The 23,772-nt window shown below is 49.2% G+C and overlaps 1 protein-coding gene across 8 annotated transcripts in view; it reads right to left on the bottom strand.

Annotated features, from left to right (window-relative positions):
- The window catches only part of FYB1 (FYN binding protein 1), a 706,027-nt gene that overhangs the window by 82,143 nt on the left and 600,112 nt on the right, over positions 1 to 23,772 (bottom strand). For all 8 annotated transcript variants that reach the window (XM_086960560.1, XM_086960558.1, XM_086960559.1 and 5 more), the window contains 3 exons: positions 22,112 to 22,149; positions 20,769 to 20,838; positions 104 to 212 (listed from right to left, as the gene is read on the bottom strand). In XM_086960560.1, coding sequence (XP_086816686.1) covers positions 104 to 212; positions 20,769 to 20,838; positions 22,112 to 22,149 — 217 coding nt within the window. The remainder of the gene's footprint in view (positions 1 to 103; positions 213 to 20,768; positions 20,839 to 22,111; positions 22,150 to 23,772) is intronic.

Consider the following 23,772-nt stretch of genomic DNA (forward strand, 5'->3'; position numbering starts at 1 on the left):
CATTACACATTGCCAATTAAAGAAGGCATGATTGTGACTATAATAAAATATTCAGGGCAACAGTAGAAGATGTATTCTCTTTCATCCACTTTTTGCGATGTACCTTAAATTTTTTTCGGAATTCCTTTTCCTCCTTTTCCATCTTTTTCATCTTCTTGGGATCTTTTTCTTCATGTTTTCTGAACGAAAGATGTTTCATGTTCATCCCTGTACTAAATTGGCAGTAAAAATTTGTAAAAAAAAAAGAAACTTTAACAGGCATCAGAAACACAGTTTAGCTTCTAATACTGTCTATTGCGAATGCTAATAAACGGTTTCTGACATACTAATTGCTACAACGATTTTGAAAGGTTATGACGCTTGTTGGTGATAGTAGTACCAAAGTCAATACAACATTTATGAAAATGGAAGTAGGAACGCGTATTCAACCTGATGGGATTCACGTGGATAACTTTTAATTTACACACAGGGTTCAAACTCAGAGTGGTAGCTGCCCGTCTATAGGCAGGGGCCAGGAGGACATTTTGTTCAATTATACCCACACCTTGCCTAAGAGCAAGGAGGGACTCTGTATCCCCTGCCATGTCCAAAGGCAGGGCGACATGTGGTATCCCCTTGCTTTGCTTAAGGGAGGCAGGGGTCTCTGTTATCCCCCTTACCTAAAGAAAGAAATTTTCATGCCCCCATCTTAGTCAAGGGTGGTGGGTTTTTAGTCATCCCTGTAGCATTTTGCCCCTCCCCCCAACACTTTGCCTAAGGATAAGGGGTCTTAAGTAGTTCCCCATCCTTGCACAAGGCCATAGTGTATTTGTTGTCTACCCACCCACCCCCATGCCACAAATCAGGGGGCATTGTGCCATAAGAAATAAAAAGCAGGTTTGTGGTATCCCACATCTCGCCTGGTGAAATGTCCGCCTCCTCAGTCTATGAATTGGTGTAGGCGAAGGAGATTTGGGGCAACTATTATCTGTCCCATGGACAATGCAATGTGATGATGTAACGGGCATAAGCAACACAACTCTCTCCTGTTATATATTGGAGTGTGTTTCTAATCCCCTGATCCTGTTTAAATTGTAATTTGGATCTCTCCCCTGCATGTTATATGACTCGAGACAGAACTGTATAAGTGGGCAGGGCGAGACCCACCCACGTATGCGCCCAAGGGCTTCTGGCCCTTTGAAAACGTTTCAAGTGTGTGTCAGACAATCACCTTCTTTACTATTCGAGAACATTTTGAAAAATGGAGCCACTCAGAATTCTTTTTTCTGTATTTTCCAGATGTTTGTCAACAAAGACGCTTAACCTGGGCATGCTCAATATACCACTCTCAACGAAAAGCACCAGATGGAGCCATGAAGTCTTTAAGATTGGACTAGACATCGCTTCAGCAGTCTTGCCTTCCGTTTTTATCTATAAAGTTAGTACCCTATATCCTTTTTAATGCTACTTATAGAAAGAGGCTTTGGGTAAGCCTCCTTAAGCCAATGTTTCATTAGAGTGTCAGTCCCACTGTAGGTCAGTCCACAGTATCATTAAGTGGAAGATAAGATCAGTACTCCAGAGTCATTCACTCGTAGGCCTCACATTCTTCCTATTTTTTATGACCTTTATATAATAATAATAATATTAATAATGAATTTTATAGAGCGCCTGGTTACACTGAGGTCAGTGTGTCCCCGCTCTATAAAGTGGCTAGCACCAGTCAGTCAGACAATTCATCCCCACCCGTTTCTCCCCTACTAACTTCCTCACTCTCTAACCGGAGGGAAGAGGTACGTTTTCAGTTGTTTCCGGAAAGTGCGTTCCGAAGTCTCTGAACACATTTCGGATGGGAGACTATTCCAGTGTTGAGCAGCTTGTACTCGGAAGGAGCGCCCACCCATCCAAGCTCTTCTAAACCTAGGCACCTTCACCAGCCCTTTTCCGGAAGATTTCAACTCGCGGCCAGGGATATATGGGCTCAGCAGTTCCAGAAGATAGGATGGCTCCTTCCCCTGCATGATGCGATGGCTAATCAGCAGGGTTTTATAGAGCACCCGTTCTTTGATTGGAAGCCAGTTGAGGGATTCCAGGGCTTTCTTAGATGATGCTCTTTTAGGTAGCTTCAAAATCATGCGGGCCGCCGTATTCTGTATCCGCTGATGCCTGGTGATACATCTGATATTGGCTCCAAAGTAAAAGACATTCCCATAATCTCCCATTTGTGCCTTGGTTGCAAGGTGTGCGAAGCGGAATCCACGTGTGGAATTCCACTGAACACAATTATAAGTAAGCGTGTGCTCCTTGTTAGACGGACCGGGAGGGTCGGCCGAGGTTACGGGGAGAGGTCTCCGGGGAGAGCCGTCTCCAACGACTGTACAGACAAGCAACTTCCCCCCCACAGACGGACACCACACAAGATTGACTTATAACGAGACTTTATATGCAATTCTTAGGTACGATAAGATGATACAAGGAGGTCTGGACTCAGGGGTCCCCTCGGTTCTAGTCTCTGGTTTAGGAAAGGGGTAGCGGGACAGTCTTGTTACCAGAAGGTGGGTATAGCTCTCAATCCTCGAGCTCGGCGTTCTAGATGATTGGGCCGCGGCGGAGCCAGCAGGTCCCGAGATGGACGAAGGAAAACGACGGTCCGCGGCGGAGCCTGCAGGTCCCGGTGAAGATGACGGTTACAACGGTCTGCGGCCACGCCAGCAGATCCCGACGACGATGAAGGATGAAGGTTACGAAGGCTGTGGCAGCGCCAACAGGCAGGACGATGGTGCACAAGACAGAGCTACGGCAGCGCCAGTAGTCCGTCTAGGATGAGTTCCTCTTTACGTCTCTCGACTCCAAGATACAACTGCTTTCCGGCTCTGGAGCTGCCCCAGTTATAGGGCTGGCGTGCTTTGATGTCCGGACCCTCGCACTTGGAGGTCGGGAGGTCCGGGATGAGGGAGTCCAGACACCCAGCAGGGGGGTGGAGCCAGCGCCCGGGGAGGCGATGGGCGAGCGGCACTTGGCGGGGGAGAGCCATCGGCACCTCTTTCTCCCATTGACTTGCCAAGTAGCCCGCTCACCTCCTGGGTGGAGGGTGGTGCCGGAATGTCTGAGGCCGGCCCAGGCCCAGGGTTGAGGTCGATCGGGGGCCAGGCGGCCTCGTGGTGAAGTGTCCAAGATGGCGGCCCAGGCTGGGCGCGTGGGCCGGCAGTGGATCGGCCCCATGAGGTTAACGTGCTCGAGGGCCGGGGCCCTGGGGGGACAGAAGACGTGCAATGGTGGTGGGTGGTACTTGCGTGACGGTACCCAGGCCTGGTTGGGCCGGGGGAGAGCGGCTCTTCATGTGGCCTGTCCAACATGCGTCCCCCCCAGCTGAAGGCGGGGAGAGTTACCCATCCTCTTGGGGACTCTCTTCGTCGAGGCGGAAAAACCGGGACAGGCCATCCGCGTTGGCGTGATCTGGCCCAGGCCGGTGTTCGACGGTGAAGTCCATACCTTGCAAGGAGATGGACCAGCGTAGCAACTTTGGGTTTTCCCCCCGCATATGCATCAGCCACTGCAGGGGTCGATGGTCGGTCTGCACCCGAAAGTGGGTGCCAAAAAGGTAGGGCCGGAGCTTCTTGAGGGCCCATACCACAGCGAAGGCTTCCCTCTCTATGGTGCTCCAGCGTTGCTCCCGTGGTAGGAGCCTCCGGCTGATGAAGGCCACCGGTTGATCAAGGCCCTCGGTGTTCATTTGAGACAGGACCGCCCCAATGCCCTGGTCGGAGGCGTCCGTCTGGACGACAAACTCCCGGCTGTAGTCTGGGGCCTGGAGCACAGGAGCGGAACACATGGCGGCCTTCAATTGTTCGAATGCAGTTTGACACTCTGGGGTCCAGTTGACTTTCTTGGGCTGATTCCTTGACGTGAGTTCCGTGAGGGGCCCCACTATGGTACCATAGTCTTTCACGAACCTTCGGTAATAGCCCGTGAGGCCCAGGAAGGCTCGTACCTCGGTTTGGGTGATGGGGGGCTGCCAGTCCTGGATGGCGGCAATTTTCAGCTGTAGAGGGGCCACTAGGCCGCTTCCCACCTGGTGTCCGAGGTAGGTTACAGACCCTTGTCCAATTTGACACTTGCTGGCCTTGATCGTGAGGCCAGCTCGCTGAAGGGCTTGCAGCACTGCTCGGAGGTGGTGGAGGTGCTCGGTCCAATGGTGGCTGTATACAGCGATGTCGTCTAGGTAGGCGGCGCTGAATCCTTCGAGCCCCGCCAGGACCTGATTGACGAGCCGTTGGAATGTTGCTGGGGCATTCTTCATGCCGAAGGGCATGACCGTGAAATGGTAATGGCCATCGGGGGTGGAGAAGGCAGAACGTTCTTGTGCTCGGGGTGTGAGGCCGATCTGCCAATAGCCTGCTGTCAGGTCGAAGATGCTGAGGTAGCGGGCAGCTCCCATTCGGTCGACCAGTTCATCTGCCCGGGGGATGGGGTGTGCGTCCGTTCTGGTGACCGCATTCAAGCCCCGGTAGTCGACGCAGAACCGGAGTTCTGGTGTGGTGCCGGGGGCAGCTGCTTTGTGGACCAGTACGACAGGGCTGGCCCAGGGGCTGTCGGAGGGCTCGATGACCCCGAGCGTGAGCATCTTGGCTACTTCTGCCTGGATGCAGGCCCGTACCCGATCTGGCACGCGGTAGGCCCGGTGGCGGATAGGAGGGCTGTCCCCGGTGTCCACATCGTGCACACACCAGGAAGTGACACCTGGGGTGAGGGAGAACAGACTGGCGAACTGTGACAGGAGGGCTTGACACTCTTGGCGTTGTTCTCTGGTGAGGGTCTCCGAGAGTCGGACCCCATCCACGGAGCCGTCTTGCTCCTGAGTCCGCAGGAGGTCGGGGAGAGGCTCGGAGTCTTCTTCAACCCCATTGTCTGTGGCCATCAGGAGGCTGAGCTCTGTTCGTACAAAGTGGGGTTTTAGTCTGTTAGCGTGGAGGACCCGGAGAGGGTTCCGGGGGGATTCCATGTCGATGAGGTAGGTGGCAGGACCCTTGCGCTCGATTACTTTGAAGGGCCCCGTCCATTTGTCTTGTAGAGCGCATGGCTCCGTGGGGGACATTACCCATACCTGTTGGCCAGGTTCGAATTCAATGGATGAGGCATTCTGGTCATACCATTTTTTCATGTCCTCTTGACTGGCCTCTAGGTTGGCTTTCGCTAGTTCTCTGAACCGCCGGGTCTGGTTGCGGAGGGTGAGGAGGTACCGGAAGACATCTGGAGGGTTCTTTAACGGGGGCATTTCCCAGCCCTCTTTGACTAGGCTGAGCGGTCCCCGCACTGGGTGTCCATATAGCAGTTCAAATGGGCTGAAGCCTAGGGATTTCTGAGGGACCTCTCGGTAGGCGAAGAGGAGGCACGGCAGCAGCACATCCCACTGGCGACGGAGGGGCTCTTCCAACCCCCGATCATCCCCTTTAGCGTGCGGTTGAACCGCTCAACAAGTCCGTTCCCCTGGGGGTGATAGGGGGTCGTGAATCGGTAGGTGACCCCGCACTGTTGCCAGAGGGATTTCATGTATTTAGAGATAAAGTTCGTGCCTCTGTCGCTGACGACTTCCCGGGGGAAACCCACACGGGAGAAGATCCCCATCAGAGCCCGGCCGACTACCGGGGCTGTCACAGTCCGCAGAGGAACAGCCTCAGGGTAGCGGGTGGCGTGGTCCACTAGCACCAAGATGAATCGATGGCCTTGTTTGGTGCGGGGGTCCAGGGGCCCCACAATGTCTATTCCGACCCTCTCAAATGCCGATGACACGCAGCTGGTTATCTCCCTATCGCGCGCACCCGATCTTTCGGCGGACATCTTCAGAGCATGCATGCAAGACCTGGCTGCCTGGATGTCCGCCAACTGCCTCAAGCTTAATGGAGGCAAGACCGAGGTGCTGGTCGTGGGGGGCCGCCAGTCTGCGTGGACGTCGGCATGGTGGCCATCTTCCCTGGGCCCAACACCCACCCCTTGCCAAAAAGCAAGGAATCTGGGCATTTGGTTTGATGCCGCCCTCACCTTTGGCCCTCAGATCAATCAGGTGGTGGGACAATGCTTTGGGACCCTCAAAAGCCTCAGAAAGACGCTGAAGTTCTTGCCTGTGAGAGCCCGACAGACCTTGGTACATGCACTAGTCACTTCGAAGATGGACTATGGCAATCTTCTGTATTTAGGTACCCTGGAGAAGAATCTCAGCCGCTTACAGGTCCTACAGAACGCTGCTGCACGACTGGTGCTTAGATTACCCAGAAGAGCTGCTTCTGCAGCGGCTCTCCGGTCCTTGCACTGGCTCCCGGTCAGAAGCAGGGTAGAATTCAAAGCACTCTGCACGTGCCACCGGATCATTCATGGGAAATCCCCTCTCCCTCTACAAGGACTCTTGACACCTTATGATCCTCCCCGCTCTCTAAGATCTTCTGGCTCTGGACTCCTGGCTGTCCCTAAGGTATCCAGAGCTCGGATGGGGGGTAGATCTTTTAGATACCTTGCAGCCGCCAGATGGAATCAGCTGCCCATGGCGCTACGACTAGAGCCATCTGAGTCAATTTTCAGAGCTAAGCTCAAAACTGCTCTATTCGCCCAGTAGGTGTGCCGCTTTTGTAGGGTCCAGGAATAAAGTAGCTCCTCAGCGCGGGGACACGCCGTTGTGCGTCACCATGCGCTTTACAAAACCCCAAAATAGAAATAGAAATGGAGTAGTGACTACAGGAAAAGGTTGCAAGGGGGCCTTTAGCTTGCGGCCGCTCTTTCCACTGGCTTAACACGTGGGGCAAGATCGGCAATGCTGGTGCACATCGTTCCTCATTTTGGGCCAGAAGAAGTGGGTCACTAGGCGACTGTAAGTTTTATCTTGTCCCAGGTGCCCTGCCAGGGGGACATCGTGGGCCAGGTTCAGCAGAAAGTCTCTAAAGCGGTGGGGCACTACTAGTACTCGGTTGGCCCCCAGCTCGGCGATTCTTTGCTCGCTGTACAGCAGATCATTGTCCCAGTAGACCCAATGAGTTCCGGAGGTATCCCCTGCGCTTTGGGCGAGCGCTTGCTGGCGGAGTCCCTCGAGGGAGGGACAGGTCTTCTGTTCTTGGCGAAATTGTTCTTGCGTGGGCCCCCCCTCTTGGGCCCACTGGTCGAGGTTAGCGAGGTCGGAAGGTTGAGCTGGTTCGAGGGGGATGTCATGGTCGGTGGTTTCGGCTGGGGCGACCGAAGGCGGTGGCGCCGGCCATTCTGGTTCTTCTGGGCGATGGTTGGCACGGGCGGCCATGGACCGGGTGGTGACGCACGCCCAGTCCGGGACGCCTAACATTCCCAGGTGTTCTCTTCGCTCCACGGCTGCCCACGGGGAGCTCTCAAGGTCATTTCCGAGGAGGCAGTCTACGGGGGCATCGTCTCGGACCGTCACCTTCAACATGCCGGAGACCCCTCCCCATTCGAAGGGGACGCAGGCCATCCGACACAGACTTTCCGAGTTATCGGCTGATCGTACAGGGCAGAGAATGTTCGGTAGGTACTGTTCTGGGGTCACCAGGTGACAGCGGACGGCTGTTACACTGGCCCCGGTGTCACGAAGGGCTTCGGCCTGGTGTCCATTGATGCTCACCCATTGGCTGTACTTCTGGGTGTTAGCGGGTAGGGGGACCCGCGGGACCATGTCTTTTCCCCCTAAGCATGCGAGAGTCATGGCGGCTGGCTCCCATTCTTGATGCTCTTGTTCGTATGTTTCCTGTTCCTCGGAGATCTGCTCTTCCCCTAGGGCCGCAGCGGCCACTTGGCGGGGTCTTGGACTCTGGTACTGCGGGCAGCTTGGGTCGTTTGCATAGTGACCGATTCGTTGGCATCGGTGACACGTGACATTGGCTCTGTACCCCGGTCGCGCCGGGGTGCTGCCCCTGTTGGCCGGGGGGGTGGTGCTGGTAGCGGGGGCGACCGGAGCGTTGTCTCTTCCTCGTCCTTGGCCCCCTCCTCCTCCTCTTGGTCGGTGCTGACCATGGTTGTTCCGGTTCTGTTCGTAGGACCCATTCCGGCCCACTCTGGTGATCTCCCACCGGTCAGCTTCGGCTGCGAGCTGCCGCGGATCCGTTAACTTGCTGTCGAGGAGGTGCTGGCGTAGTTCAATGAAGCAATTGTTCGACAGATGCTCCCACACCATCAGATTGAACAGTTGTTCGTAGGTCGTGACGTTACTTCCTCTGATCCAGCCTTCGAAAGCTCGGCTAAAGTACGTTACATAGTCCACCCAAGTTGTACCCGGGATGCGGGTGCAGTCTCGGAACCTCTGACGGTACATCTCGGGTGTGAGGCCATAGCGGGTGAGGAGTGCCGCTTTCATATGGTCGTAGGAGGTCATCTGGTGGTCCGGGAGCTGTAGCAGTGTATCGCGGCCCTCATTGAGGAATCTCCCCCATAGACCGGCTCCCCAATCGCTCCTATCGATCCGGTGTGCAGTCATAGCGATTTCATAGGCCTTGAACCATTGCTGGATGTCGTCTTCTCGGAAATATTCTCGGACAACATCCTTGGGGATGTGTACCTTTTTCTCTGTGGTCCCTGCGGTGTGGGGTCGCTCGGGCACCCCTAACTCTTTATTCTGCTTGCGCAGGTTGATCTCGGCTAGGTTTCGTTCGTGTTCGTACGCCAGTTTCTTTTCCTCGAGCTCCCTTTGTCTCTGTTTCTCCTCTCTCTCTTCTCGGAGACGCAGGTGCTCTAAGTTGATTTTTTGTTCGGCCAATTTGAGTTCCACGTCCATCTTGAGTCGGGCCATTTCTAGCTCGTGTAGTCGGTTTCTTTCTCTTTCCTGGATCTCGTCTTGCGAGAGACCCGTTCTTTGCCCTTCAGGGGCCGTGGTGGTTTTTTCCGCGGTGCTTTGATCAGGGGTTCCGGCAGCCCCGGTCTCTGCCCAAGATTCTAGGGCATGCTTAAAATCGTCTTTGGTGCTTAGCCCGGTGGTAGCGATACCCAGTTCGATGCAGAACTGTTTTAGTTCACGGTGGCTGTACTCCTCTAGTTTCTCCATTTGGAACTTCTCGGTTGATCCGCTTTCTTTAGTTGTCATTGTGATTTCGTTGTGGGGTGAGCTACTCTCTGTACGTTATGCGGTGATTCGGATCGCGCCGCTGGCCACCAATGTTAGACGGACCGGGAGGGTCGGCCGAGGTTACGGGGAGAGGTCTCCGGGGAGAGCCGTCTCCAACGACTGTACAGACAAGCAACTTCCCCCCCACAGACGGACACCACACAAGATTGACTTATAACGAGACTTTATATGCAATTCTTAGGTACGATAAGATGATACAAGGAGGTCTGGACTCAGGGGTCCCCTCGGTTCTAGTCTCTGGTTTAGGAAAGGGGTAGCGGGACAGTCTTGTTACCAGAAGGTGGGTATAGCTCTCAATCCTCGAGCTCGGCGTTCTAGATGATCGGGCCGCGGCGGAGCCAGCAGGTCCCGAGATGGACGAAGGAAAACGACGGTCCGCGGCGGAGCCTGCAGGTCCCGGTGAAGATGACGGTTACAACGGTCTGCGGCCACGCCAGCAGATCCCGACGACGATGAAGGATGAAGGTTACGAAGGCTGTGGCAGCGCCAACAGGCAGGACGATGGTGCACAAGACAGAGCTACGGCAGCGCCAGTAGTCCGTCTAGGATGAGTTCCTCTTTACGTCTCTCGACTCCAAGATACAACTGCTTTCCGGCTCTGGAGCTGCCCCAGTTATAGGGCTGGCGTGCTTTGATGTCCGGACCCTCGCACTTGGAGGTCGGGAGGTCCGGGATGAGGGAGTCCAGACACCCAGCAGGGGGGTGGAGCCAGCGCCCGGGGAGGCGATGGGCGAGCGGCACTTGGCGGGGGAGAGCCATCGGCACCTCTTTCTCCCATTGACTTGCCAAGTAGCCCGCTCACCTCCTGGGTGGAGGGTGGTGCCGGAATGTCTGAGGCCGGCCCAGGCCCAGGGTTGAGGTCGATCGGGGGCCAGGCGGCCTCGTGGTGAAGTGTCCAAGATGGCGGCCCAGGCTGGGCACGTGGGCCGGCAGTGGATCGGCCCCATGAGGTTAACGTGCTCGAGGGCCGGGGCCCTGGGGGGACAGAAGACGTGCAATGGTGGTGGGTGGTACTTGCGTGACGGTACCCAGGCCTGGTTGGGCCGGGGGAGAGCGGCTCTTCATGTGGCCTGTCCAACACTCCTAAACTCGAAATTTCTCGGCGCAGGAACCCCAGACCCGATTTTACCCATCGGAAAGTGTGGTTGGTACAGATCTCATTGGTATGGACCGCACTGCAGTCTGAACCCAGCCCTGGCTCTCCCCGCACTTCTGCCAAGGCAGGGGGGTGAGGGGGCATGTAATGTTTCCACTACCAGGATAAAGCTGCCCCATCCCTCTCCCAACCTTCCTACACCCTTTCCTCCACCTACTCAGGTCTGCTTACAGACATTTACCACCTGATCAGAGCAGGTGATAAATGTGTATATATTAAAACATAGAGAGTTAGGAAACCAGTGCTGGATTTCAACAAGTAAATCTAGGTGTGCACAGTTATTTTTTATTCTGCGATGTTTAATGTATTATAGGAACAATTATGTTTGGAGATTCTGGCCCGGAAATTGAAAATCAAGCTACCCAGAATTTCCAAAGATAATTCCTCCAGGCTCATAATTGGAGCCTTGGTGTTTATATTTTGTCAGGCATTTCGCCTACTCCGTTCTCTTCATCCAAAAGGGAAAGTCACTGACAACCTAAGGAGTATACATCAATCCGAGAACTTCTTCTCCCATCCTGCCACCCCCCCCTTTGAGTGCCCCACTGCTGCTCACACCGGTCCTAGCTCAACGCTGCCCTCCTTTTTACAGTGGCTTACAGTGGTACCAGTTTCAGCTCTGCCTCACTGCGGTGGAATTAACGGATGTATGATGTTACAACGCATACCTTTACAATGCAATTTTTACACCGCAACATCCATTACAACGCATACCATTACAACGCATGCCATTACAACAAATTCTTTGAAACTACGTTTACAACGCATTCCACTACAACGCATACTACCTTTACAACGCATACCATTACAACGCATAACATTACATTACATGTACGGTAAGTGTTGGATAGTGTAGGGGTTAAAATTACTATTCTAACTCCAGGGGGGGCAACAGTAGGGTAAGTGTTGGATAGTGTAGGGGTAAAAATTGCTATTCTAACTCCAGGGGGTGCAACAGTACGGTAAGTGTTGGATAGTAGAGGGGTAAAAATTACTATTCTAACTCCAGGGGGTGCAACAGTAGGGTAAGTGTTGGATAGTGTAAGTGTACTATGTGTTGTAATGCTATGCGTTGTAATGGTATGCGTTGTAATGGCATGCGTTGTAGTGGTGTGCGTTGTAGTGTCATGCGTTGTAATGGTTGCGTTGTAAATGCATGCGTTGTAATGGATGTTGCGTTGTAAAAGTTTCATTGTAATGGCAGTGCAGTGTAAAAGTTGCGTTGTAAAGGTTGTTTCCCGTAATTAACACCCACCCTGCTTGGTAATCTTTGTCAAAAAGTCAAATAGTGCTAATTCATAACTCTTTGAGGTCTTGGAAATGTAGTGCTTCTCTAATAGCACTTCTCTACGATTACCCCCACCCCACCATTATTTTTCCAATCAATACTACTGAAACGACGGGATTGGCCGGTCGCTAGGCCACGCCCACCTCCGTAGCCACGCCCCCTTTGACATAAACGCGCGCTGATCACGAGCGCCGCGTTTGCTTGCACCACTTACAGCCCTTGAGGCACAGCCGGGAGCAGGGCACTGACAGCCCATTTTAAAACTATTGGGATTAAAATTGTATTGTTTTCTTTTACTTTGCGCCGCATTTCGAACCTTCTCCTACTCAGCAGAGTGCTTGCTGACGTAGGCTCAATCTTCCCTACTGAAACGACGGGATTGGCCGGTCGCTAGGCCACGCCCACCTCCGTAGCCACGCCCCCTCCGGACCCCTCATCCCTCTGCTATAAAGCATGTGTCCCCACCGGAAGCGCAGCGGACGAGCGCAGCGGGCGCGACGATTGCGCGCCGAAGGCGCGCTTAAGGCAAGCCCGTCTGCGCCCGTCCGCGGCCGACCGGGGCTAGGGGCACGCCACTCTGCCCAGCTGACTAGATACACTCCATCACAGCTTTGCTCCTACTGGACCCCTGGTACCATTCCTCTCACTGTATATAATCGTGTGACTTCTCTTGGCCTGTTTATTCCGCCTCTTCGCACCCCCTCGGAAATCGTTACCCAGTTGATACTTTCGCTTCCCACCCTACCCCCCACCCCACCCCTTCCCTTCAATCCTCAAATACCAGTACTTAACATCTCGGCTGCCCTACTCAACACCCGGTCAGCTGTAAAACATCAGTACGAGCTATTCGACTACATTGACACGCATGAACCTGATCTCTTGTTTTTAACCGAGACCTGGTTCAGAGCGGACTCCCTGCCCAATGTCCTAGCTGCATTGCCCCCCTCACATTCTGCCATTCGAGCAGATCGGCCTGAGGGCAAGTTGGGCGGAGGAGTAGCCTTGATAGCTCGTGCTGACCTGCACTTTCAGACCCTTCCCTTTCCTATAATCCCTGAAGTTGACTACTTGGTAGCACGCTCGACTTCTTACCAAACCCCTTTGACCTGCGTCCTTGTTTACCGCCCTCCTCAAACCACCTCATCCTTTATTTCTAATTTTCAAGATCTCCTGGCGACACTGGTGATAAATAATTCATCAGTCTTAGTCCTAGGGGACTTTAATTACTGGCCCAACGATCCCGCCGAAACCTCTTACTCCAAAGATTTTACTGACCTTATGACTAGCCTTAACTTTGTACCTCACATTCATAGCCCCACTCATACTCATGGTCATGCACTGGACCAAATCTGGGCCCTAAATGTCCCCACAACGCCCCCCACCATTTCCCCCTGCCTCTGGTCGGACCACTCCCTCATTTCCTTTTCCCTTGCACTATCCCCTGAGGCTAAGCCCCTGCTCCCCAAGAACACTTGGATTAGGAAATGGGGCAAAGCAGACATGCCGTCTCTCTGCTCGTCCTTGTCCGAGTCCAGCCCTGACCTTTCAGGCCTTGCAGCCTCAGCCCAATTGGAATCCATCAATAATTGGCTGATTAAATCGGGCAACGATTTCGCTCCCCTGAGGCGGATTACGGTCAAGCGAGCCCATGCAGCAAATAGGTGGTTCCACTCTGACCTTAAGGTGAAAAAACTAGCGGCACGAAGAGCTGAGAGAGCTTGGAGGAGAGCCTACAGCCCCTCACTGAAAGCCGCATACCACTCTGCCTTACAGATTTACAAAAAAGGCATTCTTGAGGCTAAAACAGAATACTACTCAGGAAGGATTTTAGCGGCAGAGTCCCAATCCAAAGAGATTTTTGCTACCGTCCATGAACTGGCAGCATCCAACAGAGTCACGACAACAGTCCCTCCCTCTCAACATCTCTGCGATTCGCTGAACGAATTTTTCATTGAGAAGGTCGCACAGATAAAAATCAATATACCACCTCCTTCTCTAACCTTTGTTAACCCATCCCCTCCCCCTTCTATTTCCAAACTGGCTAGCATTCCACTGCTGACCAAGGACTCCCTCCTTCCCCTCCTTCGACGGGTGAAGTCGGGTTCCCCTTTGGATTTTGGTCCCGCCCATGTTTTAAGAGAGATCTTCTCGGCCTGTCCCACCCCTCCTCTTACGTTCCTTAATGACTCACTAAGCAATGGTGTGGTTCCTCCCTCCCACAAATCAGCAGTCATTATCCCGATTTAAAAAAAAAATGGCGCTGATCCCCTGTCCCCTGCCAATTACCGCCCCATTTCCCTCCTACCCTATTTGGGAAAGGTCTTAGAAACCCACGTCACGAGTACCCTGAGCACTTATGTGGAGGCAAATCAGTGCCTCTCCCCTTGCCAGGCGGGCTTCCGACCTCTGCACTCCACAGAGAAGGTGGTGATCTCAGTGATGGACAGACTCCGCGAGGGTATTGACATCAACCTCCCGCAAGCCCTTGTTCTTTTGGACCTGTCCGCCGCTTTTGACACGGTGGATCACTCCATCCTTCTCACTCGTGTCAAGGCGGCGGGCATAGAGGGCTCTGCCCTCTCCTGGCTTAATTCCTTCCTGTGTGACAGGGCACAGGCTGTTCATCTCACTGGTTTTACTGCCTCCTCACGAAAGGTGGAGTGTGGCGTCCCTCAGGGTTCCTCCTTATCCCCCCTTTTGTTTAATTTATATATCTACCCCCTTATCTCTTCACTACAGCAGCTTGAGGTCACGGTGTTTAATTACGCCGATGACCTCCAGCTTATCTTTAATCTCTCTCACTCTGCTTCCTCTGTTCAAAACTTTCAAACCGTCATGTTATTCATCCAAGATTGGATGAACAGCAACCACCTCAAACTCAACCCTGACAAGACAGAGTTGGTCTTGACAGGAGGTGGTTGCAGTCCCTGGTCCCCTTCGTTCTGGCCCCCTTCACTTGGTGTCCCCCCCCTCCCGGTCCCTAAAGTTAAAACCCTTGGTATCTTTCTCAATCCCCAATTATCTGTAAACCCCCAGGTGAGCTCAGTGGTCTCCTCCTGCATCTTTTCCCTCCGGATAATTAGAAAGATATCCCGCTTCTTTTCCCTTCCGGCACTGAAAATAATTGTGATGGCAATGGTGCTCTCGCGCCTCGATTATGGGAACATAATCTACAACGGCGCACCGGCCTATGCCATACACCGATTGCAGCTAGTGCAAATCAGGCTGCCCGCCTGATCCATGGGCTGCCCAAATACCATCGAGCAACCCCACTGCTGAAATCATTGCACTGGCTACCTGTGAGGGAGCGGGCCTTATTTAAACTAGGTTGCCTCACCTTCCAGGCTAGAATGGGCACTGCCCCCGAGTTTATGTGCTCGGCCATCAAATCTTACCTTCCGGGCAGAGAACTCCGCTCTACCCACATGGCACTCCTGGCCACCCCTCGCTTTAAGAAAAAGAAAGCAGGCGGGGCGAAATTTGCGGTCCTCGCACCTGTCTTCTGGAACTCCCTCCCTATGACCCTTAGATCCGCAACCTCCTATTTGGAGTTCCGGAAGAATCTCAAAACCTTCCTCTTTTCCAGAGCTTTTGATGCCTAATCTGTCCCTGTTGTTGCTGTTGCTGGTAATAGCTCCTTCAGCGCCATGAAACCGCTGGGTATAAGCGCGCTAAACAAATGCTTTTAAATTCAAATTCAATACTAGCCACCATTACTATTACAACCACCACACCATTGCAACTACTACCACTATTACCACTAGCACCACCACCATTACTACAGCCATCACCATTAACTACCACTAATGCTATTACCATTATCACCATCATCCTCTCCACCATTATCACCATCAACACCAACGTGACCACTACCACCATTACCAGCATCACATGAAAATCACCCCCATAACCATTAGCAAAACTATTACCAAACAACATGTTTCATGCCTTTTTATCGTCCATAGGATCTTGGCATTTCATCAGAACCAAAGGCTCCTCGTCTACTCTAATGAGGACAGTGTGGGTGAATGTCTGTCAGGTACGGTCCCCTAAAGTAAGGACTCGTCAGGAAGTCCTGTGTGATTAGGAAAGAAAAAAAAACCTTAAGAAGTGTACCTTGCAGAATCACTTACAGGGTGGGGACTGCTGTCCCCAACAGTGACACACAGGAGTCTTGCAAAGTGGCGAGAGCAGACTCGATTACGAGTCCTCTGAAGTGTAGGACCTACCTGCGTCCGTCCGTCACTGGACTTCCTGACAGACATTCATCCACACTGTCCTAATTAGAGTCCTGATGAAATGCCAAGATCCTATGGACGATAAGAAGGCCTGAAACATGTTCACCCCTTGCATTTACACACATAATCTTGACCTCAAGAGAATGTAACACCCCCTCTCTAGCCGCGACTCTGTAGTCTTTTGTTTTTAGTATAGCATAAGAATCCAGCTAATAAAATTATTTTGTAGGACTCCGACTGCTATTTTTAATCCACAACCACTCCCTCCCATCTCTACTCTTGGCACACATGCCCCACAAACACTTCACATCAGCAAGAAGAGAAGACAACTGGCAAAGAGCCCCCTCGTGGGGCTCCTTGGGCATTGCAGCACCGCCCAAAGAGGTAGGTTGCATCACTCTTGAAGGAGAATGAAAGTTGAAACTGGTTCAAGGTTGAATAAAGGGGGTGGAGGGACACAGTTTTATGGCGAACCAGATTTTATGGAGTGGACAAACAAACTTACTTCCTGAAGAGACACAAGAAGTAACTCTTTCAATTGGAGCCCAGATCACCTAAGGTCCAGCTCCGCAGAGGAGTCGGCGATGGGAAAAGCTAGGTTAGACTGAAAGTTTGCATAGATCTTAGTAATTTTAAAATGGAAAAAGTGAGAGATTGTCACAGAGGGAAAGTGAGGGAGTAATAATGTTATTTTCAGAGTAGGGATGCAGAAGGTATTTAACATGGAAGAGGATGGCCCTGTGATTGCTTTCCTCTGTTTCAAGGAATATGGAGGGGTAAATAATGCAGGCTTTCTTGACTAGATGCAGGTAGGTTGTTATGTCAGTTTTATATGCCGTATGTTGCTGATGGGTCATAGGTCTTCCTTCAGGCCCTTTTAACTGCATTGCAGTTCTGTTTGGCTTTACAAAGCTCTGCATTATATCAAGCGAGAGATGGGTGTTGACAGTGAGAATGAAAGGTTTTAACTGGGACAAGAACATCAAGTGCTGTAGATTTCCAAGTGTTAAAAATTGAGACTGCACTAGAAGTCTCCTTGGGGAGAAGCCTTAGTAAGAACAGAAGTGAATGCTACAGGACTGATATTCAAGAGAGCAACATTAATTTTAATATTGGGTCAATTGAGTTTCTGGTTTTCTACCAACATGTAGTGCACTCCAAGGAGTTGACCTTCAAGATGAGTGGGGAGTGTGTTGAGCAAAGAAAGACCGAGATTGGACAGACTGTCAATTAAAGCTTTAGAGTCTGGATTGTTCTTATTCTTTAAGCGAAAGTTAGCATTCTTAAGTATCTGAGGGGACAGCTGCTCTGTCAGTTTGTCACTAAAAGTTGGTTCAGGAATATGGAGTCGGTGTATGAGGGCACAAGACATGCAGAAAGAGGGGGACGCCTGGATGGAGAAGAACAGACCTTCATCTGGGAACTAGGTATTACATGCTTGAATAGTGCATTGGAGGGCAGAGCAGTAAATGATGGCTATGCTGACCTCCATATTTATGAAGTCTATCCAGTCGCTGAATTAGATCATTTTATGCAATAATGGAGGCACTATCAGGGCAGGAAAATGCATTAAACCAAATCTTTGTACACACAAAAGCGTGGGTCGTTCGGTTCAAGGGAGGCTTATTGTAAATACATTTGTGGATTGTAGACCAGCCAAGGGAGCAGTGTCTGTCCCAGAGCGAAAAGGGAAGAAGGGAAGAAGTGATCGCAGTTGAGATATAGATCAGGTCCATTACTGAAAGAGGGCTCGAGAGAGATGTGAATTAGAGCACTTATTCTGAAGTTGATGGGAGAGAAGGTCTTTCTTCTGATATAGGAGTATAGGACACCTTTGTTGGTCGGAGGTCAAGAGATCCTGGCGGCTGGTGCTTGGCACACTTGAGACTTGGGTGGATGCAAACTGGCTTGTCTTTGGTCCGCCTTTAGCACGCCTCTGGTGCATCTGTAGCATGCGGATGTCCAGCCTTATGTTTTAAATAGCCCATCACAATCGAGAGACGTGGTGTCCAAACAGCTAGAGCAAACACCAATGTGTTGCGCAATTTGATTAAAACAGATAGCCAAAGTAAATATTTAAACAGGGGCTCAGCCATTGTGGGGACACAAGTGCTGGTGCTACTTGGAAAACAAAATAAAACTAAAGAAAACACGTGAACAAATCAAATTATAGTTCAAGTTAATAACATCATTCTGGTGTGAGACCAGAGCCACTCAACTCCATTGTACAAGGAAATTCAAGTGTGCAATAAAGCATGTCTTTAGAGAAAGTCAGGCATCCTATAGTGCCAGAGGAGCAAATGCCATTACCTGCATTTACAAAATCTCCAACTACTCAAAGGAGATCTTTGTCATTGCCAAAATGTTTTCCCAACCAGCTGTAAAGACCCAATCCATTCCCCCCTCTGCAAACCTATGCTCAGCTTTTGCTGACTTTTTTCCAACATAATTCAAAATCTTTAAGACAACTTCTGCCCGAACCTTCCCTGATACCTTTTCCCTTTATCAATGTTCCTTCCGCTACAGGAGCATCTATTTCCAATTTTGCCCTAGTCAATTTACAAGCAGTCACCGAAACTACCCTAAAGTCAAGTCAGGCTGAGCAGACCCTAATACCATCTACAGACCTATGTCTTTCTGACCTACCCACTTAAGGTCTTGAAAAAACGAATCAACAAACAACTATCCTACTATTTGGTAGTTAATCAATTATTAGATCCTTCACATTCAGGATTCTGGACAGCTACCAGTGTGGTGACCACCCTTATTGCAGCTACGAATGATATACATCACACTCTAGACTAGGGAGCTTCCGCTGCCCGGTCCATATTAGACCTGTCAGCGGCTTCTAACATGGCTTCACATGCCACGCTGCTTAAACACCTCCATTACTTTGCATTTGCTTCAATGGCCTACGTTGGCTCTCACTCCATCTGACTCGTGCCTTTCCAGATCCAATCCTCCCAAATCATCTGAGGTGCCCCTAGGAATCCTCCTTAAGTCCTGAAACTTCAATGCATACCTAGCTCCTCTTGTAGATATGATCAGATCTGTTGGCTTTGAGGTTGTTGTGATGTGGATCCTTAAAACTGGTTGTGTACTTTTCAAGCCTTCTTTAATGTACTTTTATGACATTTTTATATTACTGTGTTAGTAGCGTTTATGGCATTAATGGCGAATAAAGAATGGTCTCTTAAGCTGACAATACTCAATTCATATTCTCTATATCCGATGATTTTTGCATCGCATAAACTAGCTTTAAGACATGTATGTTAGAGGTTGCCGTTTTGATGTGAGGCAACTGTCTAAAATTAAACAAAAAGGAGACTGAGGTTGTCATGTTCAAATACAACATAATGCGCTGGTCTGAAGGTGCTTGATCTCACTCATCTTACGGTCAGCTCTGCAGAAATCGAGGATTCATTGACAGCCAACTTATGACGTCAACGAATTCAAGGCAGTCTCAGTCACTTGATTAGTTATCCTGAAACTTCTCAATTAAACCTTCTAGTAGCTGCACATTCATATACATAAATCCATTACCCAAGCCATGATCACCAGCAGACTAGATCACGGCAGTGCCCTCAATGTTGTCATTCCAGAATATTTGAAGATTACTGGTAGTGCAAAACGCTGCAGACAGACGGCCCTGAATCTTCCAGCACACTTATCGATCACTCACCAACTTTCGTTGGTTCCCAATGCACAAACATGGAATCTGGAAACTCTTCTGCCATACTTACCAAGCCATTAACAACATTGGCCCAGTCTATTTTAACAACAGAGTCTCTGTCCTCAGTCATTCCAGGCGCCTTCATTCTTCATCACTCCAATTAGCCCACCTCCCATTCATATTTCAGTCCAGAACTGGTGGACCGTTCTTCTTCTACCTGGCAGCCAAACACTGGAATCAACTTCCTCTTACACTACGCACTGCCAGCTGTTTTCTGGATTGCAAAAATAAACTTAAATCCTGGATCTTTTAATACCCAGGTACTTTTCTGCATGTCCTGTCAGCTCGGCAATCTGTTAGTGCCAGGATGCTCTAAAACTCCCCTTAACATAACATAACACCCCCCATTAGTTACAAGGATATTCTTTTCCCATGAATAATGCAGATAGTGCAGCTAATTAAAGAGATTGTACAGAGTGGGAAATTATGTGCAAAAGCTTGGTAACTATTCAGATAGGTGCCTGCTTGTGTTTTGCCTTTAACCTTGGTGGGTGGACACACGTGAAAATGCCCACCAACATGCCCTGTATGTATATTTACACACATTACAATTCTATTTTATTGATAGGATGTTCAGTGTGAGTCCATACTATTAGTGAGAGAAAAATCCCATTATTTGTGATTCTTTGATTAAAGAACGAAGTTCGTTTTTCAAATACAGTTATTTCTCCTCCTAATTTGAACTTCAGCAGGTAAATAACTGTGAGAATGTAAACCATTGTATGTAAATTGACATCAATTGATTTGACCATAGCAGTGCACACAGTTTACATTTCAAGTTTCTAACACGTCTCTGTTAGTCTCTCCTGGAAAAATACTGGCAGAATTTAGTGTGACTGATTCCCACTCATTTGTTTTTCCAAGGAAAAATAATATCCTAGTGTTTCAGCCAAATTAAAGAAAAATCTTTATTAAGTGAAGTTTTCACACTGAATATTAATGGACGCTTCAGGCTTGTACTTTAACACTCCCATGCTTTAAAATACAAAAGCAAAACAAATTCATCAACTGTCCAGCAAATGGTGACCTCTACCCTTTGCTTGCCTCACTGTGTAGGACTTACACATGCAAGCCTAAGGACAAACATTTGCAATGCAACGAATATTATGGCCCAGCACTGTAGAGGTTACAGCCACCCACCCAACCACTCATCCATCCAGCCATCCATCCATCCATCCAATTGTTTTCCTGCACTGTAACTGTATCTCTTGAAGTTGATAATGTATATAAGGAAAAAGAGAAAGGTGCACTCCTCTTTTGCTTACTTAAATTCTCTTGGTGGTGGAGGGAAATCCTGGGATGCTACATCGTCATAAACCTCACCTTCCCCTGAATCTGAAAAAAAAATGTAATCAGTACTCCGATTTCATCATAATATGGTTGGACCACCGCCTCATGCAATGCAAGTAGTCAAGCGTGTGAAACCATTCAAGGCCACCCTCAATTAAAATGTTGGTGCAAAAGTTTTTTTAAAAACACTGGACCTCTTCCTTTTCTTTTCAGTTTAAAGTTGGGGCTGCTACTGCAATTCCACTCCGCAGAACAATCGGATCTAGGCTTAGGTGCTTACATGGGCAATGATGCACCACCCATATCTACTTGCGGCCTGTCACATACGTGTGCTCGCTCTGCAACACTTTCCGAACACACATGTTGGTTACTGTCCAAGGGTGATTTCTAGAGAAGGGGCAGTAAAAATGCAGACCCGCCTTCTCCGCACTTGTTATGGGCACTATGGTCTGGAACCTCGGATCTCATCTGTGGACCAGGGACTCTTACGGGTCTGCTGCCCCTTCTCAAGGGGGTTTCTCTGACTATAGAAAATTAAATAGTATTAGCAGATTAATATAGTATTTATGCATAAAAAAACAAAATGTAATGTAATTGGCAGCTGAGAAAAAAAGAGCAAAAAAGACACAGAAATATGCTACAGTACAGCAAAACGCTTCACCAAACTCCAAACTTCATATTAAAATTAAAACTTCGATTTTGCAAATTGAATAACATATTTCAGAATGTGTATATTTGATGTATACTCGTTTCAGTATTTGTGTGTATTTTTTCAGGTTCGAATGGTAGAAACTGCTTAGACCTTGGTCCATGGCTTCCATTAGTAGTTCAGTGAAGGCCCGCAGCAGTCACAAGGATAAGAACCGAGATGCCTAGAAACAGTGTACAGTGCCATGTTATTCCTCATTCCCCTGCTGCGACGCACTAGGGGCCAGGAATGGCAACATTGAAACCGGCCACAGGATGCCACTGCCTCCTCACTCTCATTTGTAGCACAAAAGCCTCATCTAGGCTGAGGCCACAAGGATCTTTAAAAAACCTCCATCGGGAGAGCATGGGTCGAATCATGCAATTGAAGTGGAAAACTATATTACGTTACAGGGACCTTTGTAGGTTTCCTATTACATTCAAAATGCATATCCCAAAGCCACGCAAGCGCCACAATATATTTATATATTGTTTCTAGATATTGAAATTCTACTATATGTAAGTATAAAAAATGTGAAAACAAAATCATAAATATTATGGTAAAGGGTGCTGTGATTTTATCTATTGTTGCAATATTGATTTTATACCCTTCTTTCTTAGCATTTCTTACCTTTCAATGGAGGTGGTGGTGGGGATACTGCCAGTACGCTGGAAAACATGTCATAGGTTTGTTATTTGTAAGATAAAAGAACATTGTTCGAATATTTAGAGTTATACAATTATTATTTCATTTAAGGAAATCGTGTTAATTGTGTGAAGAAATTGTTAAGCATTGTACATACCAATAAAAATAAAAATTATTCAGCAAGCGGGTTCAAATTTCCCTGGAAGAAAATAACTCTTCTGAATTTCCAAAAACCTTTATTAAAAAGGTTCCTGGGCAGTCGAGCACTGTTTTCTATCAGAGGTTTCTTTATGAATGGGAGGGATAGCAGCATCTGTACAACATTTTGGCCTCACTGAATCTCTGAAAGCACTAATTTCAATTGGCTGGAGTATATATTGACTCAGGATCGCCCCGGTAGAATGGCCAATCACATATCATTATTCGGTCCACCCAGTGCTACTGTTGGTATAATACAAGTATTGAAACCATTTTAATGCATATTATGGTCCTTGAAGAAGGCGGCAAAGACCCCTGTAACTGCGGTCGAATCGGATTGTTGGTACAGTCTTAACTTCTATGAAATTATTGCACAATTAAGTGATTTTTCTTTGACTGCCAGGTGTGTGAGATTTTGTAACTGAGATATAGCAGTCATGGTACCAAGATGTGGACCGAGAGGACTGAGGGGACGGTTTGTGTAGCATCTTCAGCTTCCACAAGGGGATGTACGGAAGTAGCGTTAGGTCAACTCCTAGTAGGGGCACTAAATTACAGAAAAGAGACCATCATTTTTTTTCAGTGTATAGGTTGTACTTTAGCTGGAAAAAGTCTATTTTGATTGGAGTGTTCAAAATATTTTCACCATTTCCACACTTCAAGAGGAAAAACTACTTTAACTAGGAAGTGTATGAAAAGGATCCTAGAGAGACATTCAAAAAGGTTTGAAAGGCTGAAGACTGATCTGGTGCCTTCATCAGGAAAAGGAAAGGTTCATGTGAGAGCCAAAACCCATCCGCCCAACTGGCACAAATATTTAGAAAGTGAAATCATCTATCATTCCTTCTGAAATAGCACTTTTCCTCTTTGTTAAACCTCAACAAAGGGGACACCCTGAGATGAAACAGGCAGCTGGTGACTGTCATTTCCCCTTCTACTGCCATGTACTGACCCACCACCGGAAAGTCATTCAGGATATACCTCTCCATAGAGTCAGTCCTGGGTCAGTGCTGGCCTCCTCATCATAGTTCAGAGAAAGCTAAGAAGAGACAAAAAAAGGGGCGTCCATTGAAAAAAAAAGTCACGAAGAAGCAAGGAAAGATGAGCTGTGCCTCTTCTTGTGCCTTCCCTTGCCCCAAGATGACACTCAAGATTTAATTAGGGCCTGAAGGAGCTCCTATATCCTCCCATGGATGTCCTTCTTCTGCTTTGGTTATACAGATTAGATTCCCGCATGAGGAGACTTAGAAGCATGGTGTCTCTTTACCAAGTGTTTTTCAACAATGACCTGTATCAATTTCAGTAAAACTTTGCCAGAAAAAATGGTGGACCTCATACTAACTGATGTCAGAAGCCCACTCAGTATCCCTGAAGCTCCTGCCATGTTCCAGAGGTCAAACACCTAGCCATTCCTGATATCATCTCTTGTGTCTATGTCCAAAAGCAAA

This window comes from Lissotriton vulgaris, chromosome 3_1 (assembly GCF_964263255.1).
Source record: "Lissotriton vulgaris chromosome 3_1, aLisVul1.2, whole genome shotgun sequence".
NCBI lineage: Eukaryota > Metazoa > Chordata > Amphibia > Caudata > Salamandridae > Lissotriton > Lissotriton vulgaris.